Here is a 19366-nt window from a genome sequence, read left to right on the forward strand (position 1 = left end):
CAAGGAGAAAAGTCTTTACACTAGTAAATTTAAAAGACATGCTTCTTGAGATAAGGGACTATCTTATCAAAGGACCCATTTTGTGGTCTCTTTGAACTAGCAGAATAATCTTAGGAACTGAATGAACTTTTTGGAAATTATCTCAGGGCCACCGTCAGAATGCCTTGAGGCTTACTGTTTCAAGAGAGAGTTCTCCTATCCAAACAAACAAAACCCTGCATGTGTTCTTCAGAGAACACAATGATAAACCTGATATAAATACATGATAAAGTTTTAGAATAGATTATTATTGGGAGGAGTATCATTTTTAAATTTCATTTGAAGGACCAACATGGATTCAATAAAAATGAAGCATTTTAAACTGGCTTTTTTTTCCCGGACAGTATCTCTAGGTTGGGAGACAAGTGGAAAGCCAAGGGCAGTATGCTTTGCATATGATGAAATTTTGCATAATATCTTTATGAATAAAGTGCTATAAAGTGGACTTAGTGATATTACTATTAGCTGGATCCAGATAAGGATGTTGAATGACTGAATGAAATTAACGTATGTAAAATTTCAGACTGAATGCTTCACAGCTCTGTCTTTGCTCCTTTCTTCTTTAAAATGTTTTGTTACAAATGTTCTTTCCTTATTCAGTGAAGCAGTTAAAAACATAGAAAGGATACTTAGAACTTTGGAGGGTTATTCAACAACAGGAGGAATGATTAGTATCATGGTTAATAAAACTGAGAGTCCAAACTTTTGTAACAGGATTGAATATTGCTGGGTGAAAAGCTGAGAAGTTAAAACTTTAACAGAAAGAAATATAAATAGCTGCATTTAGGTCAAAAAATAAATAAGTGTGGGATGCTAACTTACAACTTGGTAACATAAGTGTGGGATGCTAACTTACAACTTACAACAATAAAAGCATTATATGAATCAACAGTGAGTAGGTTAAAACTAAGGTAATCATGCCCACAAAAATATGTTGTCTAGATCACTGTAACAGTTCCAGTACACTTGGCCTGGAGACACTAAAGAGAAATAAGGTGTACAGATGTGGGTAACCAGGATCATGAGTTATCTAGAACTTATGCCACAGGTTATAAAGTTAAGGTGATTATATGCATTCAGCTCAGAGATGAGGCAACATAAATTATGTTTGATAACACAATTCCATTGTATAGTTTTGAACATGTACAATGTGCAGAGCACACAAGAGAGCAAAGGTGAGGCCATTATGCTGAAGAGAACCATAAAAACCTTAGAGTTAGAAGAAGCCATCATGTTTAACTGTCCCGCTGGCTCAGGAAGCCCTGATTGGTAGCTGGTTTTCAGCCCCTTCTTAAAACACTGAGTAACGGGGAGCCTTCTAAACGGACAAAGACCAGTTATTACAGTCATGGGTAAATGCAACCATTGGAATGTTCTCCCTCATATCAATCTAAAATCAGCCTCCCTGTACCCATTACATCCTCTGGAACTTCAAAGACTATCTCATCCCTGTTCCACATGTCAGCATTTCAAATCCTTGCTCTGTATTTTTCCAATTTTCAATGTCAAGATTGACAACCGAGTAGAAGTGTCCATCATCGGATGAATGGATAAAGAAGATGTGGCACATATATACAATGGAATATTACTCAGCCATAAAAAGAAACGGAATTGAGCTATTTGTAATGAGGTGGATGAACCTAGAGTCTGTCATACAGAGTGAAGTAAGTCAGAAAGAGAAAGACAAATACTGTATGCTAACACATATATATGGAATTTAAGAAAAAAATGTCATGAAGAACCTAGGGGTAAGACAGGAATAAAGACACAGACCTACTAGAGAATGGACTTGAGGATATGGGGAGGGGGAAGGGTAAGCTGTGACAAAGAGAGAGAGTGGCATGGACATATATACACTACCAAACGTAGAACAGATAGCTAGTGGGAAGCAGCCGCATAGCACAGGGAGATCAGCTCGGTGCTTTGTGACCGCCTAGAGGGGTGGGATAGGGAGGGTGGGAGGGAGGGAGACGCAAGAGGGAAGAGATATGGGAACATATGTATACGTATAACTGATTCACTTTGTTATAAAGCAGAAACTAACACACCATTGTAAAGCAATTATACCTCAGTAAAGATGTAAAAAATAATATGTCAGCTTTTATATTACTACAAGGAACACCTTTTAAACTAGAGCTGTCCAATATGGAATGCCCTGTCTTTGGGGGCACTAAGCTCTAAGTCCCTAAAACATTCAAGCAGAGTCTCAATAACAATTCTTCAAGTGAGTAAAAGGTATTTCCGTATTGGGTGGGAGGACGGATTATTTTATACTCTAATTTCTATGGTGTGATAGCTAATCATTATGCACATTTACACATAGTATGGCACATGTTATATGCTTACTCCAATAAAAAACAACTTATCCATTATTAAATGAATTCTTTACCTTAATATAAAGCATTTAAAATGGGTTTCATAGCATTTACAAGAGAGACACTACTCACAGTAACACAAACAAACAAAAAAAGGTGTTATACATTTAAAGAAGATTTCAAAGTTAAGGCTAACTTTTCACTTAATGATTCAGCAAAGATATTCAATATTTGTACAGAATTATTTCTGGAATGGTAAACATCTTTCCTACCTCCAGTGCTGAGGCGCAAACCTTCTAATTAGGTTAATAAAAGATTATCATGAGTCTTAGAAGCCAGGATGCTAAAATCAAGAGATGGCTGCCCAGCAACCACATAGGGTATAAGACAATAGAATACAAAGTGAGGGGTGGGGCTTACTGTCAGAGTTGGCAGTGAGTCATATTGCAGCCACACTGATTCCAAGCTGTCCCTCCTCCCTGTTCTTTTTAGAAAAGGCATGAAAACCCCTGTTTGTTGGCATTATTAAAGAACAAGGAGAAAACGGCACAGATGCTAGAGGAAAAAGAGTAAAGTTTAAGTTTAGTGGTATCGAAGTTATGGGCTATTTTTTCCCACCAAGAATCCTAAAGTGAATGACTGCTTTAAAATACCCATTTCATAAGGTTACAGAATAGACTCAAAATCAGGGCAACCACAACAACAATTTAAGGAAAATATTAAGAGAAAGGAACCAATAAAGTCATGATTGAGAAAATTCAGAGGTCTTAAATGAATAGATCTTGGGTATTAAGTCAATAAACTCTACAGATAATTTATCAAAAGAGAAATAGCACAATAAATATATCAGATTCAAAATCATGGAACATATGGTATTATAAATGTGGAAGAAAGTGAAAAACTCCGTTTAAAATGTTAAGGTTCAAATTTCCCTAAAATAGGTTTTCAAAATACAGTATAATTTTCTGTATTTGGTTAATAATAGGTTTTTCTGATAATCAAATTCCATATTAGCTGTACTATAAAACTGGGAAGCATCTTCTCAATCATCAAAGAAATATTTATCTTGTGGTCAGTATAGTATTAAGTCAGTATAATATCATGGCCTATATATAATGTTATACTGATCATAGATTGGTATTTCTTTGATGATTGAGAAAATACTTCCTAATTTTATAGAAATCAATGGGGATTTTTAGACATCTGATTTGAGTTAATTAGCATATCTGAGTAACCAGGATGTATCTGCCCCAACCGTAATGTTTAAGGAATGAGCCAAATCAGAAGTAGCTCTAAAAGTGATCTCATCCGATTCTAACCAGTTTTATAAATTTTGCATAAGTGATAAGTACCTTAAAGTGAACATAGAATACCTTGTGCTATCTCTCAAAGAATCATTTTTATAATATTATCAACTGGTTATTAGGGGAAATTACTGGCACAACGTAAGAAAGAAGCTGCATACTTTGAATTATTTGCTCTGTTTTATGTTATCAGAAAGATTTTTCTTATTTTTCAAAGATTATTTACAAATTTTTGTTGTAAGTAGACTTATGGAAGAGCTAGATATACTCTTAGCATAGTACCTGGCACGTAGTAAATAAACAGTAAATGTCTCTTGAATGAATGAATAAATCCATGCGTAGAACTAATTAGAGTATGTATTGATAACAGCAAACTAAAAGTACAAAATGGAGGTTTAGTTTACATTTTAGTAGGCTAAATGTAGATATTGAAATATTAGGGAATCCATGACTAAGAATGTTAAAGAATTTATAGCTGTGAAATGAATCCATGAGTATAATAACTGTCACTCTTATTTTCAAGTACTCTACAGTTTCCGTGAAATAGCCTAGAAAGTTGATTTTATTGGTATACTCTGTGTTTGTAATAGAAACAAGCATATATGAAATTGTCATAGTACATACCTGAGACAAGAACCTTCTAGAAGTTCTCAAAGATGAGGTTTAAATATTTAAAATATTCTTTAATGACCAACTGTCACTTTTGCATTTAAAATACATAGTAATAGGTACTTTTCCCTTATTGGATGTTATACTAATGAGAATATTTTCACATTAAAGGAAAAATTTCAGAGTGTAATAGTTTGAGCCATTAAGACCAACTATTAGGTCTAAGGTGCCTATGGCTAAACATAAGAAAGTCTGGGAGGCCAGAAGAATGGAACTAGTGAGAACGCTGGAAAAAGTAAGGGAGATGGTTTAGTAAAAGGTTTAAAGCCAAAGTCATGTGTGAAAAAACTCTTACCACCGGACACAGTGGTTCTGAAGCCCATCTCTGAGTTCTACATTCTGGCTTTTGAAGGCTAGACTTGCTATGCTTTTTAGCTAGTTGGCTCTGGCTTAGCTGTTTTCATCACAGAGCTTTGGGATAAGTTGACATTACTGGAAGACCCCCATAAAGGAGGGTGGGCAAAAGTCATAGAGCCCTAAGGCATTAGGCAGGTAGGCAAGAAGCTTCTGACACACGATTATGAGTGCGTGTGTGCAGGGTGTAAGCGTGCATATACAGCCATTGTCATTTCTTCCTTCTCACATTTCTCCTTCCATCGTTTTTGAAATAGTCAACAGGTAACTGTTGCATTTTCTAGGGTGATCTATGCTGGGATTGGGGCTGGGTTCTGAGGTGGTATGTAAATAATCTCAGAAGACTGCTGCTTATATTATAAACTAAGGTCACATCAAAAAATGTTATACAGCAGAAACTAACACAACAATGTAAAGCAATTATATTCCAATAAAGATGTTAAAAAAAATTTCTGAGGAAATACACTAACTTGAAACCAACTAAACCATACCTCACCTCGCTACTCACAGTGAGTTACAGGAAAAAGACATATGAGAAAAACAAATTCATACAAGAATTTTTAAAGCTTTAACTTTTAACAGAAGTTACCTCTGGGGAAAATGAAGGAGAGAGGGTTGCTTTTCACTTTCATCACTGTTTTTTTAATTAGTTAGCTTGTTTATTTAGCAACAAGCAAGTTACTACTTTTCAATTAAACAATAAAAGAAAAACATGCAGGGAAGTTTAAAAACTTCCAAGGCATGTTTTATGGTGCATTCCTATTATGTTTTAACCTACAATCTTCCAGTAGTTGGTAACCATAGGAGGTAGACTTCATATGTAGAGGGAAAAAAAGGAGGCATTTGTGACCTTCAGCTTTCTCTGGCAAGGGTGACCAAGGTAAAAGGAGTCTAAACTTAGAACACGTTCTCACAAAATGAGCTAGAACAAACTCTGCTGAGAAACTGACTATATGCTACCACTGATCTGAAGGAAGTGGTTTGCCTTTTTTGATGTGTGAAAATAGTAACAAGTAGCAGTATGGATGAATCTAATCATCTTTCTTGGTAAAACAAACTGTAAATCATAACTTGTCTTACCTATACTGGTGAGGGGTTGTCATCCTTTTATGTGAGCTTTAACACTTATCTGTCCACATCTTCTGCTGGTATGACTCTGTAGCATCTAGAATTCATTCTTTTGCCAACTGAATCTGGCTTCATTACTTATTATAAAACTTCTGAGAATATTTTCCTGGCTGATGCGGGCTATTGGTTATTCGTTAAAGTACAAGTTGCAATTTCAACACATTTTACAAATGAATCAGGATGAAGCTAGGTGATGAGTGACTTCTGAGGGAGCCAGACTTCCTTCGATAGGCAGCAGATTTTGGTAGGAAAATCAACTGCCTAGGGGTGCTGGAAGATCCAGTTTCTAACAATGAATTGCTTATTTCACATGTCATATTCTGTGGCCTTCATCTTTGAAATGGGAATAAAACAGTAAAAGAATGGTTTCAGCATAGAGAAAGTGACTATAAATGAGCCATAATACAAAGAGCAGTGATTCTAGTTATTAGTATCCTAGCTCTGTGGTACCCAGCATGAAGAGGATATGCTGAACACATGCAGTCCTGTCCTTCCCTTTACAAAATACCCCAAATAAAGAATTCTGCCATGTTTTGACTTTACGTCACACAATGAATAAAAAATAACTTTAGTTTTAACTACTATATAATAGAATGGAAAAGAATAAGTGATAAAAGGGTTTAGCTACTATTCATTCACTCACTGACTCATTCATCCAATAGTGCCTGGCCTACTATGGGCCATATAATGTTTTAGGCACTGGGTATACAAGACAGGAATAAAATCCCTGTTCTTAAGAAACTTACACTCTGGTGAGTGGAAATGGAAAATAAATCAGCAAACAATATTTGATATTATACACAAATTGTAAAGCTGTGAAGATTATAAAACAGGGTAACATACTCAAGGATGAGAAGTGGTGGGGTAGGCGGGAGAAGGGGCATCTAGGTCAGACCAGGTTGTTAGGGTAGAACTCTAAAAGGGGAAAATATCTGAACCTGAATGGCAAGGTCTATAAATACATATTTCAGTAGATATATATGAGAAGGTTATTACTATTTGGAATACAAAGTTTCTTTTGAGTTCCCAAATGTCCAAAGTCAAAAAGGAAAGGAAGAGTGAGTGATAATAATGTGAAATGAGGGACATTTCTATTTTAGCTCCTAGAGCACAGCTAATATATTGTGTTGAAATATACAAAATTGTTGATATTTCATCATTTTGAGCTACAAAAACATCAATTTATATGGTTCAACTCAGTAGCTGGAGCTAAACAAAGTTAGGTCATGTAGTCAGGTAAATGTTATTGAGTGAGGTTTGCCAGGACTAATTCACTATTTAAGTATTGTAATTGCCCTTTTTGCTTAAATCCAAATCTGTATGAAATCTACATAAATTACATAATTATAAAACATTTATTGGATAGACTTACAGTGTCAGAAATGGAAACTTAAGTGCTTTCTGGCATTACCTCATTTGATCCCCATACAACCTCAAAAGGTAGGTACTATTACCACATCATTTAACAACGAAGCAATTGAGGTCTAGAGGTGTTAAATAATTTGATCAGTCATACCACTTGGAAGCAAGGATGTGAACTGAGGAATGTCTCCAGAGACTGTATTCTAACCTCTGATCGCTTAGTGTTTATAGGAAAACATGCTTATTCATTTCAAAGGTCAACAATAATTATATCTAACTTGCTGTATTTTCAGGGTTATATAATATATACCCCTCTTTTTCTTTTTTTCTTTTCTTTTCTTTTTTTTTTTTTACTGTACGCGGGCCTCTCACTGCTGTGGACTCTCCCATTGAGGAGCACAGGCTCCGGATGCGCAGGCTCAGCGGCCATAGCTCACGGGCCCAGCCGCTCCACGGCATGTGGGATCCTCCCGGACCAGGGCATGAACCCGTGTCCCCTGCATTGGCAGGCGGACTCTCAACCACCGTGCCGCCAGGGAAGCCCTATACCCCCCTTTTGTTATCTAACATTTCGTTGGGGCCAAGACTTTTAAATGATGTGATCTGCGGTGTGTGTTTGCATATACGCACTGAAAGAGTGAAACATTACTGGAACAAATATATTTGAGGATATAACATACATAATAGTAGAGAGGCTCATGTAGATAGTAATGATAGGCAGTCTGGTATACTCCTTTTCTTCATGATCTTAATAACAAATCAAGGTTAGTCTAAACTCATAATCATTCCATTTCCCTTGCTGTTTCGGCAGGGGCATATGATGCAGCCTTGGCCAATGAAATCTAGGGCCAAGTCTGCCAGAAGGATCCAGGAAGTTTTGATTTTACAAAAAGGACTAAGAATAGGGCCTGGTCTTTGGCTCTTTTGGATGCTATCTTATGAGAAGTGATGCTCAGAGCTGCTGGCATTACAGAAAAGTTAACTGAGTCCTGACACTGCAGAGCCATGACATTTACTCCAGAACAACCCTACCTCTGAACTTTCAGTAAGTTAGATAATTACCTTTTCCTCATTATTTAAGCCAAAAAGCAAGGGAGGTGTGATTAAAAAATCCAACCTGTAACCAATATTGAAATTATAGCTACATTCTACTTTATATCCAGTCTTTAGTGTTTTCTGTCTCTCTAACAATCTTTCTTCAAAATCAGACAATACAGTATTAAGAGAATATGTTTACTGCTTTCCAGATTTTTCCATTTTTTAAAAATATATACTTGTTACATTACCGCCAAGAATGGTGCCCTTAAACTTCACAAAAGTGACATATTTAAGGTTCTCTACTATTCTTTCTCTGACTTTTTGGTGCATGTCTTTTTATTCACATTGCTTGTATATCTTTTCCATCTATTCCCTTTAGACCTGAACTATAATTTAAGATATTATTGATTATTATGCTCTTCCAAACTCTTCGTGCTTGAACATAATTTATCTAGACAATAAATAAAACAGTAAAAAGTGCTGCAACATTTTTCTTTATTTTCAGCTTGCTCCTTTTTCTCCTTTAACACAATTTCATATTCTGGGAATACCTTCCCGTTGCCCACATACTTCCTACATGAATGTTCTTAAAAATAAAACTCATGGCTTTTAGAAACTCTTCAGGAAATTACTCTAAGACCCTTAAAATGACTGAAGAAGATTAATCTATCTTCTTCTGCACGATATTGGTAGTCATTATCTAGCCTCTCTGCCTATATAATTTAAGATATTAGGGCACTGAGCTGCACATTTTGTACAGCTCTTAAGTTACCAATGGTGTGCAATGGATGTTAGATTTAAGAAAATAAATTTAAAATACATTTCTTGGCAGATTTCATTTTGAAAGCATCAGTAAATATTTTAGCCAGATAACCTGATATGTACTGTAGCTACTAGGTAACATTTTATCTTTCCCACCCTCAGCCCCCTAAAAAAAAAAAAAAAACAACCTAGGTTTTGCTTTAGATTTCTAAGCCCAAGCTAATGCTGGTCTTAGAATGCTGATAGGTTATCCCTAAGGAAATGAAAAAGAGCACATCATAAATTCATTGAGTACATGGTGGCACCAGGAATGCATGGCTAGTAAAGAGTAGTCTTTTAACTGCCAAGAGGGAAATCAGCAGGATTAAGGGATAAAGCTTTCAAAAACCTCATCTAAACCGCCAAGTATGGCAAAGGAAGGAGAACTATTGGAAGCAGACCTCAAGCTGCATTAACCAAAACTGTATTTTAGTGTTATGGTAGATGATTTCTGAGTAAAGAATAAATATAATATCTTTATATTTTGTCCCACACTTTTATGATTTATACTCCTTCAAAGCTGCGTAGGCTGACATAATTTATAATTTAATTTCACTGAGGTATTATAAGGCCTATACCTCAGTCAGCTTCGAAACTGCTAATTGGGATAATAGGAAATTAGTTGTCTTCTCCCAAATGCCAGTGAAGTAGGTCAGGATAATTAATATTCAAGCTGACTTTTCTGTCAAAGGAAAACACAACAGGTCTCATCTGTGTACTTTTAGTTCTATCCACTTTAGACTAAAATGAGTTCAGCCTCAGAAAAATCACAGTATGACTCAGTTAGAGAATTGAATTTCAAAAATAAGACAAAAGGTAGTTCAACCATGAGAACGTAGACTGAAGTATGCTCTAAAGAAGACTAAATTTACACCTTGTAAGCAGGGCCAAATTCCACCTGTATGAAGAAAATGAAAAAACATCTAGGTCACAGATTTAGGTACATCTCGCTTCTTAGATTGCTCTGGAGACTCATAAGCACTATATAATATAGATCACGAGAGGGGCTTGGTTGGTGCCATAATTCTTCACCCTTAAAGCTGAAGAGAAGCTATATTTTCTCCATGGCTCCTTCTGCTCACGTGCCTGGTACTTCCTATTTTTAATTTCTTGGCAAACTGAGAAAAATGTTTGGAGCTAGGGACGTGAAACTTATTTGCTCTGCAGGTCTGTACTTGATTAGTGCAAATTCACTTTAGTAGGTCACAGTGCATGCTGGCCTCGAGCAGGACAGTTAGTAACACACCGCTGCTGGTCTTTGATTCTAACAAGCACGGCAGCCTGCTGACCGGAGCGGTAGCACAGTGAGAGCTCCGGGCGGAGGGCACGCTGTAAGTGTGAGGCTGAGGGGATGGCCACAGCTTCTTTCCCATGTATTATTTTGACTCTCCTGACAGAACACCAAACAGCTTGATTTGAATAAGCAGCCTGGAATACTTACTCCTAACGGCCGACTCAGGGCAGTCATGAATAAGACACTCCTTAACTAGACCTTGAAGATTCTTTTGAAAACACTGATTTTAGAGCCGATATTTCCCAAAGGAGGTGCTCATCAAATTGCACACTCCTAAATATTAGAAACAGTAATGCAGAAAAACCATCATTGGGAAGCCGAACATGTACCCCATTAAGTTAAGAAGCATCTTCCAGGCAAGCATGAAACGTACTGCCCTGTTGAGAATGGTTTAAAGGACACTGAGACATCAAGTGGCAAGATTATAGAAAAATACCCAGAAAGAAATGGCGCCCTGCAAGATAGTGCACGGTCACCTTTAGTGAAACAGATCAGACTGAAATAACGCGAACTACCCCACGATATCGAACCGCAAAGACAGAATGTGCAATAATACCAAGTTTACCGACACACTTCTAGGGTGGTTCTGCCTTATCGCAATCATTCCACAAAGAGAGAGCCTGATGAAAAAGATGGAAAGTATTGAATAACTGCCCACTTGACTTATTCGGGAACCTAAAGGAAAAACCCACCAACTTTGGGAGTACATCTGTATGGCTAAAAGTACATCCAATCAACAAAACAGCAAAAAACAGACACTAGAAGAAAAAATAATCGAACGCCATCTAACTAGGGATGCTCTGTGGGCTAGTGGAGACTGAAGGTAGGGCGAGCCCATGGCTAGGTTTGCCTTTCAGGTTCTAGGACACGTATTCTCCATTCTAGTCCTCCCTACACAATGCCCAGGAGGAACTGCTAAGTATCTAGCCAGTTGAAAAAGACAGCCTCAAAGACTTGTACCCGTGGCGATGATGGAATGTGTCATGAACAGGATTCTCTATTTCAGAGGGTTGTGCCTAATTTCAACACAATTTATTTTAAAATGCCAGAGATGAAGTATTTTCCCCAATGCGTTTGTAGAATGCTGAATAAACCTCACATACTTAGTTGTAGCAGTTGTGCAGCACCTGGACAACAGTTGAAAGGAGGTTTCTAACTCATCCTTAGTTAAGTTTTAGGAAACAACTTATACTAATCATCTTAATATTAAAAATATATTATCATGCTTGCCAGAACTCCTACAGAGGCCTGACATGGTTCCTAGATCTTTCCTCCACAAGACTCTTCTATAATTTCTAATAGATGTGAATGTTGTGAGGGCGTGGCAGGTAAATCACCTTTCCTGAACCAACAGTATACCTTTTAAAAGGCTCCTCACGGAGATTATGGCTAAAATATACTTTACGTGGAAACTGCTTTAACATATGAATTTTATTATAAGCAACTCATATTTTGATAGTAGAAAAGGCCCACTGTATTTTCTTGTCGATTATCTCCAAAGTAACCCTCATTTTAAATGAGACAAGCTTCAAATTGACATGAGGCTCCTGACCTGCTGGTAACCTGTGAGATTTGAGTTGTTTTTCCAGTTGTGATGAAGAAGTTACCCTAATATATCCTGTAACCAAAGTCTCCATACTGTGTGAAATGGGCTGAAGGACACAGTCCGTTCGTATCCTTTAAAAAGAGAAGTCTAATGCCCTAGCGGGACCAAAGCAGTAACTGTGGTTTCATCAGCACCAGCTTGGGTCATCTGCACTAATTGGCCCATACTTCATTTTGAATAAAGAGATTTCATACTATTTCTTCTATGCTATTTTTGGGGGTATTTTATATTCAATTCTTATAGCCAGAACTAGATTTTCTTTCTAAGTAAAATAACTGAGTTATAGCCTTTCTCTTAAACTAGCTTGGGTTTCTGGACTGGTATATCACATTAGTTATAAACAGAAGCTTGGTATGGCATGTTGGATAAATAACTTGATAACTAGTAAACATATTCTTAATGCCAATCAGAGGGTTACTTAATGACTTGTCTCTCTCAAGAGCGGATTCACATAAATTGAGCTTTGCAATCAACATACATACCAAGAAAGTAAATGGATGCTTTTGGCAAATTTGTTTCTAGAAACATATTCTGCTATTTGAAGTTAATAGAAATGCTATGTAAAATTTCTTCTTTGAAAAATTCTTTTGGATTCTTCCTTTCAACCTTCTCATGGTGAAAAGGGAAGTTATATATGTATGTATGTGTGAGTGTGTGTATGTGTATTCACTTACTTATTCAACCAAGGTTCTGCTAACACCCTGCTTGAAGCATTTATAGCTTCTGAACCCAAACTCAGGGGGCAACAACTGTGGACCAAAGGGATGATGCATGCAAGTGAAAAGAAAGTGGATAAGAGGAGGAAGCAAAACAAATGAATGCCATCAACCTTAAAAGGCAGATGGGCCAAAAAAAATTATTTGCTCTAGCTGTGGGTGTCCTGGGATGTAGGCTTCATTACTCATCTTTTTTTTCCCCAAGTTACTCAAGTTCTGAAAGTGGGACACCAAGGGATACCTGACTTCCTATGCAGCAAAACCATTATTTTAAGAAAAAAGGGAAACAGAATTCTATTTTCTTAAAATAAGAAGTTTGAAAAGGTTAGGAATGTGTGTATACAGGCTGAGAATCTCCATCGGCATACTTACTTTTGTCTCCTATGTTTTCCCCTGCTGCCTCCCCTTCCTCCTCCTCCTCCTCCTCCTCTTCCTCCACCTCTGTGGGCTGCACGTCATCCTGCGGGTCACAGGCACTAACCGGCGCGTTCAGACAGCAGTGGTTGAACCCGCTATCTCGAGGCAGAGTAAAACTTCGAGGCTTGCCCCCGTTTCCATTTAACACTTGCATCCTCTCGCTCTCAGCTAAGGGGTACGGCCCATAGTGATCCTGTAGGTGGCACTTCTGAGTTGGAAGGGTGGACTGCCGCCTGTGCTCTGGGGAGATGGCCGCGGAGTCAGAGAAGACGGAATCCTCCAGGGGCAGAGTCTGAAGATAGTGTAACCCTGAGCTCGTCAGGGGCGTCTCGATTAAATCCTGCCAGGAGCGGCGCTGACTGGCTGTCTTGCGAATGGGGGACACCACACTGCTCCCAGTCAGTTCCTGGCGAAACTCCTCATGGGATGACTGCGACTGAGAGGTCTCTGTCGAGGAGAGCCGGCTGTGTTTCGCTTCCACGTAAGGACTGGCACAACTCATCTGTGGAAAGGAGCCTCTGATCAGTCTCCACAGAAATAACAGACCATGCCTATCACCAAGGAACACATTTGATTTCCACCATCTCAAAGTTAGGCCCCAGCTGACATTTTAAGAGACTGAAAGGTGGATGAATTGAAATACAGCTACGCTGGGCTCTCATGAAAAATGTGACATACTAGTGCAAACTTTTACAGCAAAGTATAAGGCAACGTGAGTGCCTATGTAAGAAATATTTAGCAACTAAAAACAAAAAAATCCTAAGTTTTGAAATCTCTATGCATTCAAAATCCTGAACTGTTGCCAAATTCATATTTCCAGATGTTATGGAGTCTGGGGATGAGAGCAAGGAGACAGGATTTTGGATGCAAAAACAAGGTGCCTCTAATCGGACACAAGCCTTCCTCTTCTTCATAGGTGAATGTCTGCTCCTAGAGTGTCAAGGATAAGCTTTCTTACAGTCTTGTCAGTTCTGTGGCACTTTCTAGAGAGTTAAAAATGTAGAAAGGATGAGATTACACCCTGATGGGAATTAGCATTTGCCTTGAGCATAGCCACTTCAGAGCACATAAACACAAAAGGAAAATGGAATATTCTTATCCTTGGAATTTAAAGTTTGGGAATATATGTTACAGCACAAAGCACAACCAAGAAAAAGGACGGGCATCAAGTGAATGCTATAAAAGTCTTGCAGGCACCCTTACCGGGACAAGCCTTACTCTAGCTCTGGGGGCTAGCAGACCAGCCCAGGCCCCTTCCTGGCAGGAGGAGCCGGATTTGTTAGATGTGATCATTACGATTGAGGCTGAGGTTGTGGCTAGGAAAAGCCCGACTAAGGTGAAAGTACACCTTCCCCTCTGGGTAAAGGAGAAGTTAAGTGGCATCTTCTGTGGGCAGCCAGTTTATCTTCCCACATGTTAATCACAATGTGAGTAGTTTCCTTCTTGAAATTCACAAGTTGCTATGATTAAAGAGCGGTTTGGTCAAGCTGCAGTTTCCCTTTCTCCCACGTTTACAAATATTTAAAGGAACTATTTAGACCCTGATGTTTTAGGGAAAGAGGGAAAATATGATATAAACTATATCTTGTTACTGACTTCATTATTTCATTTGTCTGTTGCACTTGGTACACTGCAGCATTTATTAATGAAATGTGTATACGGAGAGGAACAATTCTGCATTTCTGTCTACTTTTCTCCTTTTTCCCTTAGGTAAGAGATACTGTCATCAAACATTTCAATTAAAAATATGACTTTCCTTTTAGTCCTTAGCCAAAAGTATTCATTCATTCATTTCAGAAATATTTATTGAGCACTTAATAAATAAGTACCAGTGTTGTGCTAGGCCATAGGGATGTACAGTGAATAGAACGGGGTCCCTGTTCTCAAAAAGTTCACAGTCCAGTCCAGTGAGCTGTTTGCAGTCCCAAATATTCTGATTTAATATCTCTGGATGACGCCTGAGCATCTGCATTTCTAAAACATTCCAGAGGCGATTCTCATGCACAGCCACGGTTGAGAAGTGGCCTAGAATTATATGAACATCTTGCATAGCACCTTTCTTGTTAACAATCCCCTGTAGCAATACGGAGGTAGAATTAGGTGGCTGCTATTGTCCCTTAAATCCAGCTTCCATTTCCTATTTGGAAGACTCAGTCTCAAGATAGGCAGAATTGACTCTTATGGTACCGTGACCATGTAATGTATTGCCTAAAATGGGACAGCATTGAGACTCTTTTGGTAATTCTGATGGGAAATGGGCATAAAAAAAACCAGGACAATTGTAAAGATCAAGGCACAGTCTATACACAGAATAATTTACACAGGTTTAAGAAGTCTTAAGAAGAAGAGCATCACATAAACACGTATACATTAAACCAGACCCCATGGCTGCCTGAAAAGCTACATGCCAAAACATGTTCAATACAGATATAATATAAATTTTTACAATTGCTTCTAAAGGACATAGGAATTAACTTTGTTAGTGTAGAATAGATAAGGTCAATTTATATATCTTTTTCTAAGAAAAACTTTTTTGTTGTTGACATTTTCATGAAGGCTACTCTGACACAAATGGTATGTTTTCTTAATAAAACTGGTAAGATACTTACTAGTGTGGAATCTGTGGTGACTGACTGCTTCTCCTGATTAAATACTCTTTGTATACTTAAAATTTTTTTCCCTTATTGCTTTTAGACTCCCTGTTTTCTTTCCCCCTAAAAACCCCAAGGTCTGACATGTAATTCACTACATAATGTCTCAGGTCAAAGAATCTGATGCTATATTGAGTATATTCCTACTGGCAACTTACGGAGGGAGGCCGTGGGTATGTATCGTAGGGGGGTGGAGGGCTGTCCTGTTTGGGTGTTGATGGAGTATCTGCTTCTTCCTTGTCACTCTCACTCCAGTAATCTGAAAATTCACACACATGGATACATCAACATTCCGTTAAAAGTTTCTAGCCATATTTTCAGGAACACACACTACCAGCTAACAAAAGGAAGTTTAAATTCCATTCCGACACCCTGCTCCCCAGCACTCGCTACTCCAGGCCCACCAACTTTTATTTTCAGTTGGGTTTTGAGAAGGAAGGAAGAGTACAATCACCTAATTCCAACCTCCTTTTAAAGCAAGCAATTACACATAGCCACAATTTTAGGTATGGCAATGTGCCTCCAGTGGGGTGCTGGAGCTGACTTGTCACAGCTTGAGAAGGCTGATTATTAAATTTTCGGGAACTTTGCCAACGGTTGATATTGCATTCGGAGTTCAGAATCAGCCGCGGTGGGAGTATTTATACCATGGAAATTGGCAAACACTACAAATTAAATTTTGCTCTGTTGTCATTGTCAAAAAAAAAAGGAGTTAAGATAAGTTGCATAAGTCAAATAAGGTTTAGGGTATTTTAGATTCCAGACCAAATTACTTAAAGCTTCAATTAATGAATGATGTCACATGATGCCTCTTAAAGGTGTATCATTTTATCCTAAAGATGAACACTCAAAGAAGAAATACATGGGTTGCTGTAGATCTCTACAGGTATAAACAGCTTCAAAAATAATGTTCTCAATCCTCTTCTGTGGCTTCAGTTCACTGGTTATCTAACAGTCGCTGTTTCCAGAGTCATGCTGACATGAATCTCTATAACGCCATACTCCCACCTCTACTTGGAAACACATGGCAAACCCTGATTCTTGCCAAACGCAAAAGGGCAAATCTGCTGATGTGGGCTGTAAGTTCCAAACTTCTAGAACTACTTAAAAGGGTAGAAAATGTAAGCCGCTAGACAAAGTGACTTGGCAGACCTCAGGCAAGAGGGATGGGGAAAAACTCCGAGAGATACATTAGTCAAGTAAGTAAACTACACCACAAAGGCCAATCAGCAGAATCTGTTCTACCAATATCTCAACCACTCTGTAACTGCTGGGCTAATTCTTTATGTGATTTACAAGGAAAAACCTAGAAGTATTATCCATATGAATTTCAAATGATAAAAGAAGAGAAAAGTTTCCTTATTCTTATGAAAATCTAAATCACAAAAGAACCTTAACTTATATTCAGATGTAGGTGAAAAATCATGGCACTTTTTTTTTGCGGTACGCGGGCCTCTCACTGCTGTGGCCTCTCCCGTTGCAGAGCACAGGCTCCTGATGCACGGGCTCAGCGGCCATGGCTCACGGGCCCAGCCGCTCCGCGGCATGTGGGATCCTCCCGGACCGGGGCACGAACCCGTGTCCCCTGCATCGGCAGGCGGACTCTCAACCACTGCGCCACCAGGGAAGCCCCATGGCACATGTTTTTACAGGTACCCTTATCCACCCAGGAATTCCTATATTGTAATATTTTTATATATTTTCCTTGTGGTGCTGATTAATAAGTACAGCTAATATTTACTGAGTACTTATTATAATATGCCAAATAGAAAGTAGTACAACTGCGGTTTGAACTAAGAAATTGCCTTGCTCTAAGCCTCGAAGGGCCAAGTCACTGGGACTCTTTGTACGACTTAGTGGGAGAATTTAATGTGACATATATTCATGATCCTTCAAGTCCCCCTCCTCCTGCTGCTCAAAATTCTTTAGCAATGGAGATTATTATATTCAGGCGTCAGAATACAAGGTCTCTGAAAATCCAATTCCTACTTTAATTATTCCCTTTGAGTAAAGGATAAGCAAACACTAGTTAACCTAAATTTGAGATCTGGTTTTTACACTGGGTCACACCAGTGATGGGCAGCATACGAAGTCTCCCCTCAAATATGAATTGATGTAGTTGCCCAGAAATGGACCCAGTAAACACTGGTGGGAAAAGCATGAACTATATACTCGCGCAGATGTAGGTTCAGTGCTTGGCTGTACCAATTACCATTTCTGTGCTCTTGTGATAGTTACTTAATCTCTTTGAGTCTGTTTTATCATCTGTAAAAGGGGGCTAATAATAACCACCTTTCAGAGTTGTGTGAGTGGGCTACTAAGGTAACGTATATTCAAGCGCCTTGCATCTTGAAAGCACTCAATAAATATTAAGGTCCCTAATATAGGGTGGATTTGTAGGTAGCATGCCAGGACAGTCTGACCCAGATCACACAGGAGATAAATGCCTAGTGTTCATCTTCTTAGACATTAGTTTTTTCTTGTAGCAAGTTCCAGCAATGAAAAGTGAATTCTGGAGCTCTGGGGTCTCAGTTGGGTAGTTTTGTGGGAGCTTGAAATACTACTGAGAAATTATTGCTGGAGGTGGAGGTACTAAGCACCCCCTCACCCTGCTCCCAAGCAGTAGGCTTGTGAAGATCACTCTGCTCTTACCCTTCCCACTATTTCCAGAAACTATGGCACCTGTGCTGAGTTCCCCCTTCACCTTTGCACTGAGACCTTGGGTCTCAAGGAATTAGCTCCTCAAGGGGTCCTGGCAGCACACTGAGAGGGAGATGATCACCATTTTATCAAGATCTCTATAGCTATTATTACAAGTGACAGATTTAGGAGATTCTCTCTCTCCTCCCCAGCCCCCCACAACCCCCGCTAAATTAGGAAGAATTCTAATCCTTTATTTGATGTAATTCTTGGTTTATTAAAGAAAAAACACCATCAAACCAAAGTTTTCTTGGGTTGCCTAAGAAAAGGCTGAAATACCACTTTGCAAATTAACTTCATTTCACACACTAACCCGTGTGTCTTTGAGAGAGCAATGCCAGGGAAGAGGCTACACAGAAAATTTAGGCATTTTGGTTTTGTGTGGAAAATTACAGGCACACTGCTTCCCAGAGGCTGAAACCAGTCTGATTTTCATTCTAAGAGCAAATTAATTTATTTTTCTTAGCTCTCTATTTAGCACAAAATAAATGGATACTTTTAATGTCTCTTGCAGTGATATTCAATTTTACAAATAACTAATCATGAATAAACAGTGCCATCAATAGAAGAGGAAAATTTCCACTTTACTTCTCATGTTGATACAAAAGGACAATTTGAAAGAAATTGACTTTTTCATCTAGAACTATCAAAGAAATACAATGTATTTCATTCACTTTTATGTAATTAAAGCTTTACAAAGACCTTGTGTGTGACTGAAAATAATGTGTCATGAATGTCTGATTTGAAGCTGGAAAAATATAGAAAAATGATTAGCAGACAATTAGCTAAATTATGATCTTGGCAGAATTTACTGTAACCCTGTTTTCTCTAAGTAAAACAATGCATAATGAAAAAGAACCCCATATCCTTTATACTTCTGTAGTTAAAGACAGCGATTCACTAAACTTTTATTTAAGTCAATGAAAGAGTCACTTCCAAGCTGTACTGAGTATTTAAATAGAAACAGTGTTT

At 38.3% G+C, this 19366-nt stretch overlaps 1 protein-coding gene across 4 annotated transcripts in view; it reads right to left on the reverse strand.

Annotated features, from left to right (window-relative positions):
* CNKSR2 (connector enhancer of kinase suppressor of Ras 2) overlaps positions 1-19366 on the reverse strand; it is a 258534-nt gene that overhangs the window by 29269 nt on the left and 209899 nt on the right. For all 4 annotated transcript variants that reach the window (XM_019927697.3, XM_019927696.3, XM_019927698.3 and 1 more), the window contains 2 exons: positions 15853-15953; positions 12999-13545 (listed from right to left, as the gene is read on the reverse strand). In XM_019927697.3, the coding sequence (XP_019783256.1) occupies positions 12999-13545; positions 15853-15953 (648 nt within the window). The remainder of the gene's footprint in view (positions 1-12998; positions 13546-15852; positions 15954-19366) is intronic.

The sequence above is a fragment of the Tursiops truncatus genome, chromosome X (genome assembly GCF_011762595.2).
Source record: "Tursiops truncatus isolate mTurTru1 chromosome X, mTurTru1.mat.Y, whole genome shotgun sequence".
In the NCBI taxonomy this organism is placed as follows: domain Eukaryota; kingdom Metazoa; phylum Chordata; class Mammalia; order Artiodactyla; family Delphinidae; genus Tursiops; species Tursiops truncatus.